Raw genomic sequence first — 14,729 nt, 5'->3', positions numbered from 1 at the left:
TGCCTAGGTCCCGCCATTGATCTGGAAAAAGTAAAGTCAGAATGTCTCGAGCCCGAGCCGGAGTTACGGAGCACTTTCAGTGAGGAAGCAAATACGTCGTCCTATTACCCCGCTCCTGCGCCTGTCATGGACAAGTATATCCTAGACAATGGCAAGGTAGTGTTTTAAGCTCAATATCCATTCCCTGCAAGTGTTTGTTAGTCAGAGTAAAGATGGAGAGTATGGTGGGAGCTTTCCGAAACACCACTTGACTGGTTGGCCTCCTGGACTAGCCCTGAATGTCTGCTTCTGGAATTTGTATATTATAAGTAGCATAGCTTTACTGGGGCATTTTCTCTTCCTTCTTCCTTTTTTTCTTTCTTACTTTTTAAAAAAATATTGAGCCAAAGCATCTATAAAAGTAAATTGACATTTTGAAATAGCTTACTAATGAGAAGTTTCTTAATTCCCATGATAGTTTGATGAAACTTGTCCCACCTTCCTATGAGTCCAGATGCCTAAAATTTGTCATGTGAACTGGAAATGTAGTATCTGATTTACAGATAACAACTCAATTTGTATTCATTCACCACTTACAAAGTATCTGCATGTTCTAAGCCCTGTGCTAGATAACAGGAATACAGGGGTGGAGAAGACATACTCCCTATCCCTAAGCCTCCTTCAAGCTGTATGTATGCAGCAGTGGTTAGCCCACAGTCCTAGGGCCACATAGAATTCCTCGGATTTATTTAGATGACCTTGAAAACAAATGATGAATGAAAACTGAAGCACTATTAGTAATGGAATAGCTTTTGAAAAATCTTAAAGTCACATGATTATGTAGCAGCAGGGCGGAGGAGGAAACTGTTCTGACATTCTTCTAACCTTCAGTCAAATTCATCTTTGAAGAAGTATATCAGAGCCCTTTGTGTGGGCACTGGTGAAATTCAGCTTTGGTGTTATGTTCTCTGCCACCGTGGCATGCATTACAGATATCGCCTCTCATTCTCCTTAAGGCATCATATGTGTCGGTTCATTTTTCTTGCCTCAAACTTCAAAAGGTCTCTGTTTATTTAGTATCATTCTCTGGTGGGTTGATGATAAAGAAAAAATTGTTTTGTTTGGGTTTGTCCAGATATGTCTCTGCAACTGGCCAACCTGAGCCAAAGCAAATATTGTCAAGCTAAGGAAATGAAACCTATTAGTTTTCAGGGCTCTCTTGGATGTGCTGTCATTCCCTGCGTCTCCCACTGAGTGCTTCCTCCCCTGCAGAGGCAAAGCTGATGGGCCAGACCGTAGGACCATTCTGCCTTGCCTTGTTCCCTTCAACAGGCTTGAAATGTCAGCTTTGCAGAGGAGAAGTGGCATGACAGGTTGAAAGTCGGCAGCCTAGAGCCTGAGTTGTTAGCATAGCTCTGTATCTGTCCTACCTGTGTGACCTTGCAAAGGTCCTTCATTTCTCTGGGTCTCAGCATCCTTATCTGTGAAAGATGAGATCAGATTGATGCTTTCCAAAGTCCTTTCTGATTCAAACTGTGTATCTAAGTTTGGTGAACCTTCCCCAATCAGATAACAGAGGACTATGCTATGTTTGTTGATTTCCTTTTAGTCATGACCACATTGTGGAGTGACTAGAGAGTTTTTATTAAGGTAGCTTCCAAGAGAAATCTATTTCTCCCTTGCCTTGAAGGCTGATGGATAGTTTCAGAGCATTATAGGGGGCCTCTTTTGCAAAGATAGCATTCTTCCCCCAGAAAATGAGTCTCTCAAACCTCATTTAATTTTTTTACACGAGTTGAACAGCAAATCTTGAAAATGCCTATTTTGTTTTTTCATTGGTTTTTGCCAACATGTTGCTACAAGACTAACCTGGTTTTTGCTTGCACCTAATTGGTAGTCAGGCAGAGAGAGTTAAATGCAGAAGAAGGGAGGTGGACACGCTGAAAATGACGGCAGCTTCCCCGAACAGCATCTCCCACGTCTCAGAAGTAGCCCTCATTGTTCGTGGCTCTGCTGTCTTCTCTGACTCTTCCTTCTGTCTGCATGATCAGAGGCCTTAATCTCTGCAAGGCTTAGAGCATTGGAATGGGATATATTTCCTAGTAGGAAATGAGTTTTGTCCTATAAAACTTTTCACACAAATATAATTTGATCAAGTTCCATCCTACCAGATGCCACATTTTTGATAACCTCCTTTGACACATAACAGTAACACTTTGGTCAAACAGTATACTGTGGTCTACATGAGTTGGGCTTGCCACACAAATTCTGATTTGGGTAAAGTGCATTGCTTTTCTTTGTCTAAGATGTTTTATTTCAAAAACTCATTGAATCATAAAGCTGCAAAGACCATTAAATTTTAAATAACCTAATTTATACGTAATATGGATAGGGAAACATATCTAGACTCCTCTACAATTATATAACAGGTTAGATAATTATATAGGCAGGAACTGAAAGCCAGACCTCCTGGGTCCCAGGCCAGTGCTCTCACCAGTCTGTTCTGCTACATCCCTCAAAGCTGAGCATTGCTCCAGGTGACCTTGAGCCTTGCTAACCTCAGGGGCCCTTGTCTCAAATGCCCCAGCATATACCTGTGCTTGGTTGTAGGGAAGCTCATGTCTTTCTGTGCTCTAAAGTTGCCATTGTACTTGAGTGAATGTCAGAAAATATTTTCTTCTCCAAGGAACAGCAGCTCATCAGAAGCAAAAAAACCAGTTCCATAAAGCCATTAAATATGCCCATCAATTTCTTACTGCTTAGTGTACAGACTAGGCCTTATCACTTTACAGGGGACATCAAAGCCTTGACCTTCCCCAGTGACAGGTACTGTGAAGGGCTGAATTAGGTAGCAGTGGCTCTAAGTGGACTAGAAATTCAGAAGGGATAGAACTTAGCCCTGCAGTAATTAAGGAGTGTTTCTTGGATTTTAGACTTGAAAGATTAGCAGGCTTAAGAAAATAGGGAAAACATTTATTCCTGGGCAAGAGAATGGCAGGAACAGAAACACGGGGAGGGGAAAGAGAGCAAAGGATGTAACAGTTGCTGGCCTCCTGACACTTTACGCATCTTTTCTCTTTTGACCCTCACAGCAACTCTGAGGTAGCAGTGGTCTCCTGACTGTGTAGCTGAGAAAAGGAAGGCTCAGAAAAGTAAAGTGAGTGGCAACCAGGTAGAAGAGCTGAGATTTACACCCAGGGCCGGCAGCTCCAGCACCCGTCTTCTTGATGTTATAGCGCACTGGAAGTAGCAGCAAATGAACGAGTTCAGGAATTTTATAGTGTAGATGGACTATGTAGATAAATGTAGTAGGAGAGTGAAGATTAGTAGACACAAAGGATTCTAATGGGCCTTGAAAGCCAGGCTGAAGAAGTTGGGTTATATGTGGTAGGACACAGGGAGCCATTCAGAGTTCCAGAGGATTGACATAAAAACACAGTTGAAAGACTGCAGAAGTCATCTAGTCAAACAGGGAAAGAGGTGTTTTAGGGAACTTAATGTGTGGTGATTATAGGGTGGGTGGGTTGGAGGGAGCAAGGACTGGAGGCAAAGGCCAGTCCGTGGCTGTTTTCCTGGCTTCCCTGTCTGCAGTGGTGAACTACGCTGGGAGCTGGCATGGGAAGTAGCCAGGCAGATACAGAGAAAACTCAAGAGGAAAAGTAACTGAACACTGATGTGTTAGGTCTGCTGTCTTTCATCTATGTCAGTACCACCTTGGTGGCAGCAAGGAAGACAGGGAGAGCAGAAGCTTCAGGATTTGGATTTGAATCTTGATTCCAAACTTGACTGTACCTTAGGAAAAGTTATTCAGTCCCTCTGAATCTCTGTTTACATCTGTATAATGGGAAAATAATTTCTACCTGTTTCCATCTCTTAAGGTCATTATGAGGAATAAATAAATTGAATGTACAGTACCTGGTTCATTATAGGTACTCAAAAAATACTAGTGCCCCTTTTCTTTTGTAGAACATTGACTCAAAGGACTTTCATCTCCCTTTCAAGAATAACAAATTAAAAGATCACAGGAAAGCAAGAGTCGGGGAGAAACAGAGATTTTTGAGAAATCTGAAGTTGGCATCCATCTCTGTGATTTTCTGATTCAGAATTGAAAATATTTCAAAGTTCCTTGTTTTTCTCCTATCCTAGGAAGCTTGTGTGGGTGGCATCAAGTGTCATCAAGGGAAGTGATGCAGGGTCCAGCGGGGAGCAGTGGGGAACTTGTCCCCAGCATGCCCCGTCTAGCACACAGACTGCCCACCTGCAGTTCGAACTGGGGAGAAAAGGCCACGAGTGACCTTGGTGTCCGTGTCGCCTAGCCAGCAGCCAGGTAGTACATCTCACTCCAGGGCTGCTTATCTTTCCTGAGCAGATGAACAGATTTGCAATACTGAAGTTTACAGCGCAGGGAGGCCAGGTGGATCTAGTTATCTGATTGCCTGCAGCAGTCTGAATGATCTTTTGAGCAAAAGGAGGTGAAGTCAGATGTGCAGGTGGATTGTTTACTTACATTCCTGGGTGGGCTGCGTTGCTATTTTTTTTCTTCTCGATGGTTGGAAAATTTCAGTAATTGGTAAAGGAAGAAGTGTTGCTGGCTGACACCTGACTGCCTGACTGTGTGTACTCACCTTCCCTCCCAAGCCAAGCTTCAGTAGTAGAAAGATCTTTAATTGTTTTTTGAACAATTGGTCTTGCTGGCCTGCCATTAGTTGGGAATGCGTCAAGTCTCCTAGACCAGGACTTCTCCAGAGATGTCTCTGACCATGTGATGTTGGCAACCTGCAGGCATTTCTGAAAACAGGAACATTTGGCAGATCCTTTTCATGCCCCTTAGAAAGTTAAGCTCATTAGCACCTGCCACCCTCTGTCCCCACAAAGGCATTTCCTCCCCTCACAGACTCAGCAGAAGCACGACGTAAATGGCAATGTCAAAGCGACACTATTTTTTAATTCTTAATGTTAGTAAATGACTTGTGAGATGTAAATTTTATACTAACTTTTTTTTAGATTTACTGAAGATGCAGAAAAGAGAACAAATTTACAAGCTTGTAGCTTATTGCTGGAACATTCTGGGTCTTATTGGCTCTGCACTGAAACTCATAGGGAGCATAAGATTGGATTTTGTTCTTTGTGCCGTCGGAATCAAATTGGGTGCCTTGTGTTGTGTTTGAAATCATAGGTGTTTTGAGCCAGAAGGCACTTTGAGATGAAATCCAGCTCTCCCACTGCATAGGTAGGGAAATGAAGCTCAGAGGTGGGAAAGGACTGGCACAGCCTTCCAGTTGGCAGGGCACCTGCTCTCCTTACTCTCACTGGCAGAGGTTTTCACATGCAGCCATACACTGGAAGTATTTAGGCCACACCCCATCCAAATAAATCAGAATCTCTGCAAGTGGGGTCCAGGCACTGGTGATTTTTTTTTTTGTTTTTGAGACAGAGTCTCGCTCTATCGCTCAAGCTGGAATGCAGTATCTCGGCTCACTGCAACTTCTGCTTCCCAAGTTCAAGCGATTCTCCTGCCTCAGCCCCCTGAGCAGCTGGGACTACAGGCTTGTGCCCCCACGCCCGGCAAATTTGTTGTGTTTTTAGTAGAGGCGGGGTTTCCCCGTGTTAGCCAGGATGGTCTTGATCTCCTGATCTCGTGATCCGCCCACCTTGGCCTCCCAAAGTGCTGGGATTACAGGCGTGAGCCACCATGCACGTCCAGCACTGGTGATTTTTCCAGCTCCCCAGTTGACCCCTGTGTGCAGCCAAGGTTGAGAACCACCATGCTAGGAAGATATATGTCCCAGAATGTTCACATTAGAGGAAGAAGAGTCTTTCCATATGTAACACAGAAAGAATTTAGGCATGTGTATTCTGAGATTTGGTCAGGCTCTGAGCAGTCTAGCAATAACCTAAGTATAGTGTAGAAGCTCAACTCTGCCAGTTACTAGTTGAGTGATACTTGGCAAGTCACCTCACCTTTCTAAACCTGGTTTTTCCAACTGAAAGGAAAACGGTGTTATAAGGCCTTCTATCCACAATTGGCATAAAGATTTGAGATAGCAAATATAAAGCACTGGAATAAGGCCTGGCACACTACAGGTATTCAGTAGATGATAGCTATTATGATCACCCTTAAAGAGAGTTAATTTTTATTTATGACATGAATCTCTTACAGTTGTGCAGCAATGCTTTTTAAAGGACAAGAGAAGCCTCCCACTGCCCTCCTGTCGGACTAAACAGGTGCTGGTGTTCCTATTCCTCTCAGGTCCATCTGGGAAGCGGGATTTGGGTTGATGAGGAGAAATGGCACCAGCTACAAGTAACCCAAGGAGATTCCAAGTACACGAAGAACTTGGCAGTTATGATTTGGGGAACAGATGTTCTGAAAAACAGAAGCGTCACAGGAGTTGCCACAAAAAAAAAGAAAGATGCGGTCCCTAAACCACCCCTCTCGCCTCACAAACTAAGCATCGTCAGAGGTAGGTCACTGAGTGGAAACACTGGCTGGGATTCTGTCTTTTACTCTGTCAAGAATGTATTAGGCACAATTCAATTCAGTGATTACTTAATGAGGCCTCTGCATGCCAGGCCCTGGGCTGAGCCTGTGGACACCTGAGCAGATAACCCAAATGCCCCAGAAGAGCTCACATTTACCAGGCAGATGAGCTGTGGACCCAAGTACAATTATATTCCACAAGGAATTAGCATAAGAAAGGGACAGATGGCGTGCTAAGGGAGTTCTCAGGAGGGGAGGACACCCTTAGCTGGAAAATCAGGGAAGACTTCCTGGGGAAGGGGGTCACTGAACTGGGCCTTGACGGATACGGAGACACAGATGTGTATGGTGAGGTGTTATGCTTCAGGAGGCAGAGGCATCTTGAACGAAGGCATGGAGATGGGAAAGGAGTGCTGTTGTGTACCCAGAGCAGGAAACATCAAGGCTAGGGGATGCAGCTCTTGGCAGTTCTAGCATTGTGCCTGGAGCAGTTAATGAGATGAAGACCAGCTGGTAGTCAAAAGATTCAGCTTCCTTTCTGGTATTTGGGAGAGGTTGGAGGGCAGGAAAAGAGACAGGGAGCCATTTGTCTCCCTAAAGACAGGGCTGTATCCCGGACTCTTGAATTTTCCCTCCCTCCCTTCTTTACTTCCTTCCTTCCCTCTTTCCTACCTTCCTTTTTTCTTCCTTCCTTTTTTCCTTCCCTTCTTTTTTCTTCCTTCCTTTTTTCTTCCTTCTTTCCTTTTTTCTTTTCTTTTTTCCTACCTTTTTTCTTCCTTCCCTTTTCCCTTCCTTCTTTCTTTTTCCCTTCCTTCCTTCCCTCCTTTCTTTTCTCCTTCCTCCCTCTTTCCTTCCTTCCCTCCTTTTATTCCTCTTTCCTCTTTTTTTCTTCCCTCCTTCCCTCCTTTCTTCCTTCACCTTCTATTTTCTCTCTTTCCTTACCTCTTCTTTCTCCTCTCTTTTTTCTTTCCGCCCTCTCTCCCACCCTTTCTCCACCCTTCCATTCCTTGCCAGGCCCTCTACTGGGTATTGAGGACACAAAGAGGGATAAGACACAGCATCCATCTGCAAGGAGCTCATAGTCTCATGGGGAAGATAAACACAAAAAACAACTAGTTACTCTACAGAAAATAAAAGCTATAGAGACAGACAGTGGTGTAGAGGGAGCAAAGAGAATACAGTAGTTGATAATTATTTTAGGCCCTTACTGTGTTTCAGGATTTGGGGTGTGTTTTTTTTTAATGGTTCTCTTTTTAAAAACACTTTTATATATGTTAGCTCATTATCCTCCTAACAACCCTACTGTTGGCTACTATTATAATTCTATTTTACAGATAAGGAAACTGAGACAGAGATGTTAAGTAACTTGACCAGGTTTTACAGCTAGTGGGAGGAGAGCTGGGAGTCGAGCCAGCAGGCCGTCTTCAGAATCTGTGCTCCTAACCACTGATCTCTCAGTGTCCAGGTCTGCCATGTTTTCATAAAGAAAGTAAGACTCAGTCAGTCAACACGTATGTTTTCAGCAGACTCTGCGGCAGACAACAAATATGTCCAGGAACAAGTTCGATAATTTTAGGTACTATGAGCTTCCTCATGCTGTGGTAGGACAGAGAGGGCTGCATTCTCTGGGGTAGTTGGAGAAGGTCTGTTTGAGGAGGTGACATTGAGCTGCAATGTGGAAGAGTCATCCTTGTAAAAGACAGAGGGGTGGCAGAACAGGCAGAATAAGCAGCAGGTGTGAAGGCTGGCATCTTACAGGTGTGAAGAAGCCCCAGATGGCTGGGATGCAGAAGAAGGGAGAGTGAGTTCAGGGAGGTGGGCGAGAGCCCGTCTTGTAGGGCTGGGAAGGCCACAGTAAGCAGCTTGGATTTACTAGAGTAGGAGGGCAGTGGAGGTCTTCCAATCATGGAGTGACCACATGGGAGATGAGTTACAAAGCTGTTGCATTGCTCTTCTTGGTGGGAGATGCTGCTGCCCATAGACTAAGGGCACAGCACTGGAGGTGGAGAAATATGCCCAGGTTTAGGGTATATTTTGGAGGTCAAGGTGGCAGGACATAGGGTAAGCAGCCAGCCTGAGGTCACAACTATAAGGTTTCAGAGCCTAGATTCAAACACACACCGCCCGACTCTGGTCAGGGCTTGTTCTGCTGTAACATAGCTGCCTCCCTTGCCTGGCTGGCTCCAGATTAATTGATTTAGGCAGCTGCTTATTTTTGGATAATCAGAGGTAACCTTTGGTCTGGCTGCTGTCTGAAGTGGTAAAGCCTGATTTGGGAGGTCACCCTGAGATAAAGGCCATCCTGGGGATGCAGCCCTGCCCTGCCCTGCCTGGTAGGCGACCAACCTCTAATTCTGTTGTGCTTATTGGAACATGACTCAGGGGGTCCTGGGTGCCTTCAGATAACTGTCTGTTTCTACCATTATCACATGATATAAAATCATCTGCTGTGTGTCTGCCTCAGGGATCAGGGAACTATATTTGACTCATCTCTGTGGCCTCTTTGCCAAACACAATACCTGGCATATAGTAGGCACTCAGTAAATGAAGGGTTGAACAGAAGAAATACTGAGACCCACAAGCCGATCCCCTGACCAACTGTTAGTGTGATTTCTTGTAAATCACTTTCTCTCCGTGTTTCAGATTTGTTAGCTGAAAACTAAGCTGAAACGATCTTACCTCTGAAGATAGTCAGGGCTGCCCAGGATTGTAGCAGTGCAGCAACGTAGAAGAATATACCTCATCCATGTGGCTTGGGCCATGACACACTCCTTAGCTTCAAACCCTGCTGGGACTCCACATCATCTGCCAAGTTGTCTGAGTTTCCCTCCCTGATCAACTCCCTAATTTTCCAAGCCCTTTTTAATTTTTTTTACTTTTTCACATATGATAGCTCACATCTATCTAAGAGATAGGCCTTGTCTCTTCTTTCAGAGAGGAAAGTAAAGGAATTTCCACAGTTTTGACGCATCACACCTACAGACTTAACTATGTCCTCAATTTTCCTGCCTCCTGTCCCAAAAGAGTTCTTTCTTTTTTGGGGGGCTGGTGAGTCTCTCCACCTGAGCTCTGGATTTCAATCTGCCTGCCTTCCTAAGTACCTTGTTCCTTCAGTTGTGTTCCTGCTCTACTGATTCCTTCCCAGCATCGTTTGAATATACTTGATCACTCATTTCTTACAAAAGCAAAGAAACCCTCCTTAAAGGGCACTCTGTCACCCAGCTGCTGTCATATCTCCCTTCTTTCACATCCAGGCTCCTGGAAAGACTAGCTGCACCCACTGTGTTCCCTGATAATGCCCTTGCCATTTGCCTCGGCCTCCCAGCCTTCTGCTTGATCTGTTTTCACCAAGGTCCCCAGTGACTTCCTTGTCACTAAATCCTTGTGTGTTTCTCACACTCTCACTGGCCCTGTTTGACATGACCCTTCCTCCTTCACTGAGAAACCTGTTCTGCACGCTGGGGGTTTCTTCCCATCTTTCTGGCTTCTCAGTCTCCTTGATGGGCCCGCCCCTTTGTCTCTAGCCCTCTTCTGTCTAATCCTGCCAAGCATTCCTCAGCGTCTCTTCTCACTTCCTGTTGTTCCCGTTGCCTTCAGTGTGCCCTTGGCTCTGGGTTGAAATCCGTACTCCTCAGCTGTTACCGATGATCCGCCTTTGGGATGCCTCCGACATCATCTTGTATCACACTTCCCGTTTGCCGCCATGCTGTAGCCTTGGAGTTCTTTCACTCCTTCCTGTTCCTACTCCCTTGCTCCTGATCTGCATGCCCTCCTCACTGTCACTGAGACAGGCCTCCCTAGCCACTTAGTCTAAAGTGGCCTTTCCATTGCTGTCTGTCACCTCACCCTACTTCAAGTCTCTGTATAGCATTTCCTATTTACTTTTTTTACATGATAATTTTCTTTCTTCTCCCACTTCCTTTAGATTTAAACTTTACAAGCATATTATTCAGGGCTAGCCCATAGTAAGCGCTCAATACATATTTGTTGATTCAGTCAATGATGATTCTCAAAACCTGTATTTGACTTCAATTCACACTTCTGATTTCTTGATCTGTATGTCCAAGCGCCCACTGGTCATCTCTTCACAGATGTCCACATGACATTGGCAAAACTGCACTGCTCGCTTCTCTCTCTTCTTTTCTCTCCTTCTGTGTGAAGCCTTCTGCCTCTTCTGTGTTCCCTGTCTTGATGAGTAGTACCACCAGCCGGGCACCCAGGCTTCATCCTTGACTCCTCCACATCCCTCACTACCCATCTGTTTGGCCCCCAGATCTCTCTTAAACCACTGCTGATCCACTCCCCCATTTTCCAAGCCATTTTAAATTTCTTTACTTTTTCCAAATATGGAGAGAACCATCTGCGTCTCTCCATAGCTACTGCCCTTCTCATAGCCCACACTCGTTTCTCCCCTCCATGACTCTGGCAGCTTCCAGACTCCTCTCTTATGTAACCAGAGCAATCTTCAGAAAACAGATATCCCTTGACCACCACCTGGTCACAGCCTGTTCAGAATGTTCATTATTAAAGGGTAAGCTTCTTAACATGCCATAAAAGCACCTTGTAATCTGGTTCCTGGCTGTATCTCCAGTATTATTTTTCAGCAGTATTCCCCTTGAACTCTTAACGTTATTATCACGGTGAACTGCTGTATTCCCTGAACAAGCCTTGTTCCCTGTAACCTTGGGGAATTTGCAAATACTTTTCTGGATGCCTGGAACACAGGTCACCCTACCTACCTTCCATCTGTGCTGCTTTGCCTGGCTAGATGCTGCTTACACCCAGATCTGCTTAGGTAGGTGAGCCTTCCTTCAGGAAGTCATCTCGGACCTTTTAGGGTGGATGGATGCTTCTGTCATTCATCCAACAGCACCCAGTGCCTACCTCAGTTCTCTTCTTACTGTATCTTTGCCTCCTAGGAGCCTTGTTTAACCCTTATTGCCTGTAAATGCTTGCCATGGGTGTGAATGAGAAGTAAGTTGACTTGCCTAAGGCCATACATCTGATTAGAGACAGCCAGGCTGAGCTGGGGTTTCAGGCTTCCTGCTGTCGCCAGAGGTTTCTTGTATTACTGAAATATAATGTTGATTTTTTTTATTATTATTTTTACTAAAGAGAGGCAGGTTTGACATCTGTCTCCTATCCCACGATATAACCACTGTTTTTAGCCTAATTATTTGAGCTATTCCAGTTTGCATTTGGCTGGTTCTTCCCATGCAAGCTGTCTGCTGGATTGACATTGTATTTATTTTGTCTGATTTTCTCATATGTAGTCACATTTGCCGTAAAAAAAAAAAAATAGAAAAAACCTTTATGCTCACAGCATTGGTGAGGATTCCTTCTTCTCTTTGATTTTAAAATAATTCCTTACCGGATAGCAGAAGGATGGGACAAACATTGACGCTGCTTTGGAAAGATAAAAGCAAGAGAGCTGAAGCAGAGTCTTTCTCCAATGACAAGCTCCAGAATGACAGTTAAACCTATTAAGGTCAAATGACCATTTGCCGAGTGTCTGAGTTTTCTAAATGAGCCTCAGCATTGCTTTCTGGTTAATTTTTATAACTTTTTTAATAGGACACATTAGCACTGTTATAAACCTTGTTAATTAAGCAATAATCTCAAATGCTGCCTCGCAGAGGGAGACATTCCCGGCAACTGCAGGTGATTAATATCTGGAGTCTAACGAAAGCCTTTTAATCAACTTGAGGAGCCCTTCGTTCAGTGCTGTTACCCACAGGAAATGAGAATGATTGAAATCCTGTGGAGGCTCTTCCGAAGCCTTTCTCCTTCTACCTCTTCTCTGACTAATGCTAGGGGCCCTCAGGGCCACTACGCCTACTCTCCTGCCTTTCCCTCCTGTCTTCTTTGCCTCTTTACCTGCCATTATTACCTTGCAGACAATTAGAGACTCCAAGCTGGGGGAGTCTTCTTAGATTCTCTGGTTTGACATGCTACTTTTGTAGATAGTGAAACTGAGACCCAGAGACGTCTCCCCTAGAGGTCACACAGTATCTAGGGTTTGAATCAGATTTGAATATCTCAGATTCTAAGCAGTTCTCATCACAGGCGTCTCCTTCATTTGGTTCCTACAAAGTCACTGCGTGTGTTTGTTTTCTCCTGGCCCAGAGGTGGAGAGGGAATGCCTTAGTGTCCCAGTCTGTGTGGGGCGACAATGTGGTTACAGTTTTATTAGATTGTGATTAGTGCTTTGACAGGAAAACCCAGATAAGTGTGGGAGCACAGAGTTATAGGCAGAGTGGGGTCTCCTAACTCAATCTGATACTAGGTTTCAAGATGGCTGAATCTGGAAGAATGAGTAGGACTTAGGCAGGTGAAGGGTAAGGACTTAAGTAGAGATGAGCAAAGTCACTGATGTGGGAATAGGTTGGAAAGGACGGGAATCGATGACTAATACAGCAGAAGAGGGACGGGAGAGACAGGGCCTCCTACCTTCTTGCCTCTCAGTCCTTATGGAAAGGCCAAGCCAAGATGAAGTGAGGATTAGTCAGGCTTGGGAGTAGTCAGGAAGTGACTGGTAGAGGTCAATTAAAAGCTTTTAAAAAGCTTCTTTGTGCAAAACCCTTCTTGGTGAAAAGAAAAGGGTGCCTCAGAGCAAGAATGCTTATCGCAGGTGTGCCTGCAGCACGGATGGCACAGAAGGCAGACTGGCTGGCTCCGTGTCCAGGGAAGGGCCCAGTGTGTGGGGAGGCAGCAGTGGATTCTGCCCCATCCCTGTTCCCTTTCTCCAGGCCTCGGGCTTCTCATATGTTAGTGGAGGGGTTAGCATAAATTAGTCTTAACAATCCCTTCTAGTGCTAACATTCTGCATCAGAAACAATTACCTGTTCTAAGCTGGCTTGGTAATGACAAGATTGTATTGGTCTCCATAGCAATTCCTCAAGATTGGATTGTCATTCCTGCTTAGTTGAGAAAACTCAGGCTCACAGGAGTTTAAGGGTTTTGCCCATTATTACACACTCCCGTGGCACCTTTACCACCCGCACCCTAGTCCTCTTCTGTCCAGAATATTTGTATTCCCTTAGGTTTCCCTGGAAAAGCATTTATTCAATCATTTAACATATTTGTACTTAATCTTGCCCCTGTACCAAACACTGTGTTAGGCCCTAGGAATCAATAGTTATAAATACATAAAATAATCAGAACAACCCCATACAGGGGTGGTATTCCTTACAACTTGAAAAAGGCAACATGTTTATCCCACATACCTCATGGCAGCATTAAAAAAAAAATACCCTGTAGTTTGTTATCCTTATTTATGAGGTGAGGAATCTAGGGCAAAGATTTGTACCAGGGCCCCAGGCTAGGCAGTCAGTTGAAATCAGGCTCCAGCCAGACCTTGTCTGGAGCTGGCTTTTTGCTTTATCACAGCAAATGGTGGAGACTCAGTAAGAGAGTGGCAGTACTGAGCTTCATTAGTAATCGCAGCAGTGAGACACTACTTCACACCCACCAGGTTGTCAGAACCTTAATAACGTGACAATGTCAAGTATTATTGAAATGGGGCCACCAGTACTACTTGCATACACTGTTGCTAGGAGTGCCAGTCAGCACACCCACTTTGGAAAACAATTTACCAGGCATTACTAATAAAGTTGAATAGGCAAACATCTTTACATTCAGCAAGTCCACGCCTAGGCTGATACTGGAGAATTTCTTGCATGTATTCCCCAGAGCCGTATGCCAGGGTGTTTTTAATTGCAAAACCAAGCATCCATGGACAATAAAATGGATAAACAAATTGTGATAGAGCCATACAATAGAACACTACTCATCAGTGAAAATGAATGACCTACAACTATATTCCTCATGAGTACATCTCAAAGCTGTAACATTTGAGTGGTAAAAAAAAAAAAAAAAAAAAAGCAAGCCAGGATGATATGTAGAGTGGATGCATTTATAAAAAGATTAAAAATGGAAAATAAACTATATGTTATTTAAGGATATATACATCTGTTAACACTAAAAGAAAAAAAAGCAAAAATTCAGGAGAATGGCTATCTCTGGTGGAGAGGAAAGAATTAGGGAGGGGCATCAGGTGTTTGGGAGGAACCAATAATATCCTGCTACACTGAGTGGTGGGCACATGGTGCTTTATCATTACTTTTGAAGTGTACATTTACACTGTATATCTTCTCTTTTCTAAGTACATTCTATGATGCAAATTTAAAAATATAGCTATGCCAGATACATGAATTGTTATTTGGGAAGTACATTGAGAGGCACATTTTCTTTTACCCTCCATAAAATA

The 14,729-nt window shown here is 44.2% G+C and overlaps 2 protein-coding genes across 5 annotated transcripts in view; both read left to right on the top strand.

Moving 5' to 3' along the window:
* The window catches only part of AGBL4 (ATP/GTP binding protein like 4), a 545,910-nt gene that overhangs the window by 300,409 nt on the left and 230,772 nt on the right, over window positions 1-14,729 (top strand). The window lies entirely within an intron of this gene.
* The window catches only part of BEND5 (BEN domain containing 5), a 48,268-nt gene that overhangs the window by 32,967 nt on the left and 572 nt on the right, over window positions 1-14,729 (top strand). For both annotated transcript variants that reach the window (XM_032247525.1, XM_032247526.1), the window contains exons 4-5: window positions 8-156; window positions 6,230-6,443. In XM_032247525.1, coding sequence (XP_032103416.1) covers window positions 8-156; window positions 6,230-6,443 — 363 coding nt within the window. The remainder of the gene's footprint in view (window positions 1-7; window positions 157-6,229; window positions 6,444-14,729) is intronic.

The sequence above is a fragment of the Sapajus apella genome, unplaced genomic scaffold (genome assembly GCF_009761245.1).
Source record: "Sapajus apella isolate SASKATOON/1434 unplaced genomic scaffold, GSC_monkey_1.0 scaffold62, whole genome shotgun sequence".
NCBI lineage: Eukaryota > Metazoa > Chordata > Mammalia > Primates > Cebidae > Sapajus > Sapajus apella.
This window is presented reverse-complemented; position numbering and strand designations above follow the sequence as displayed.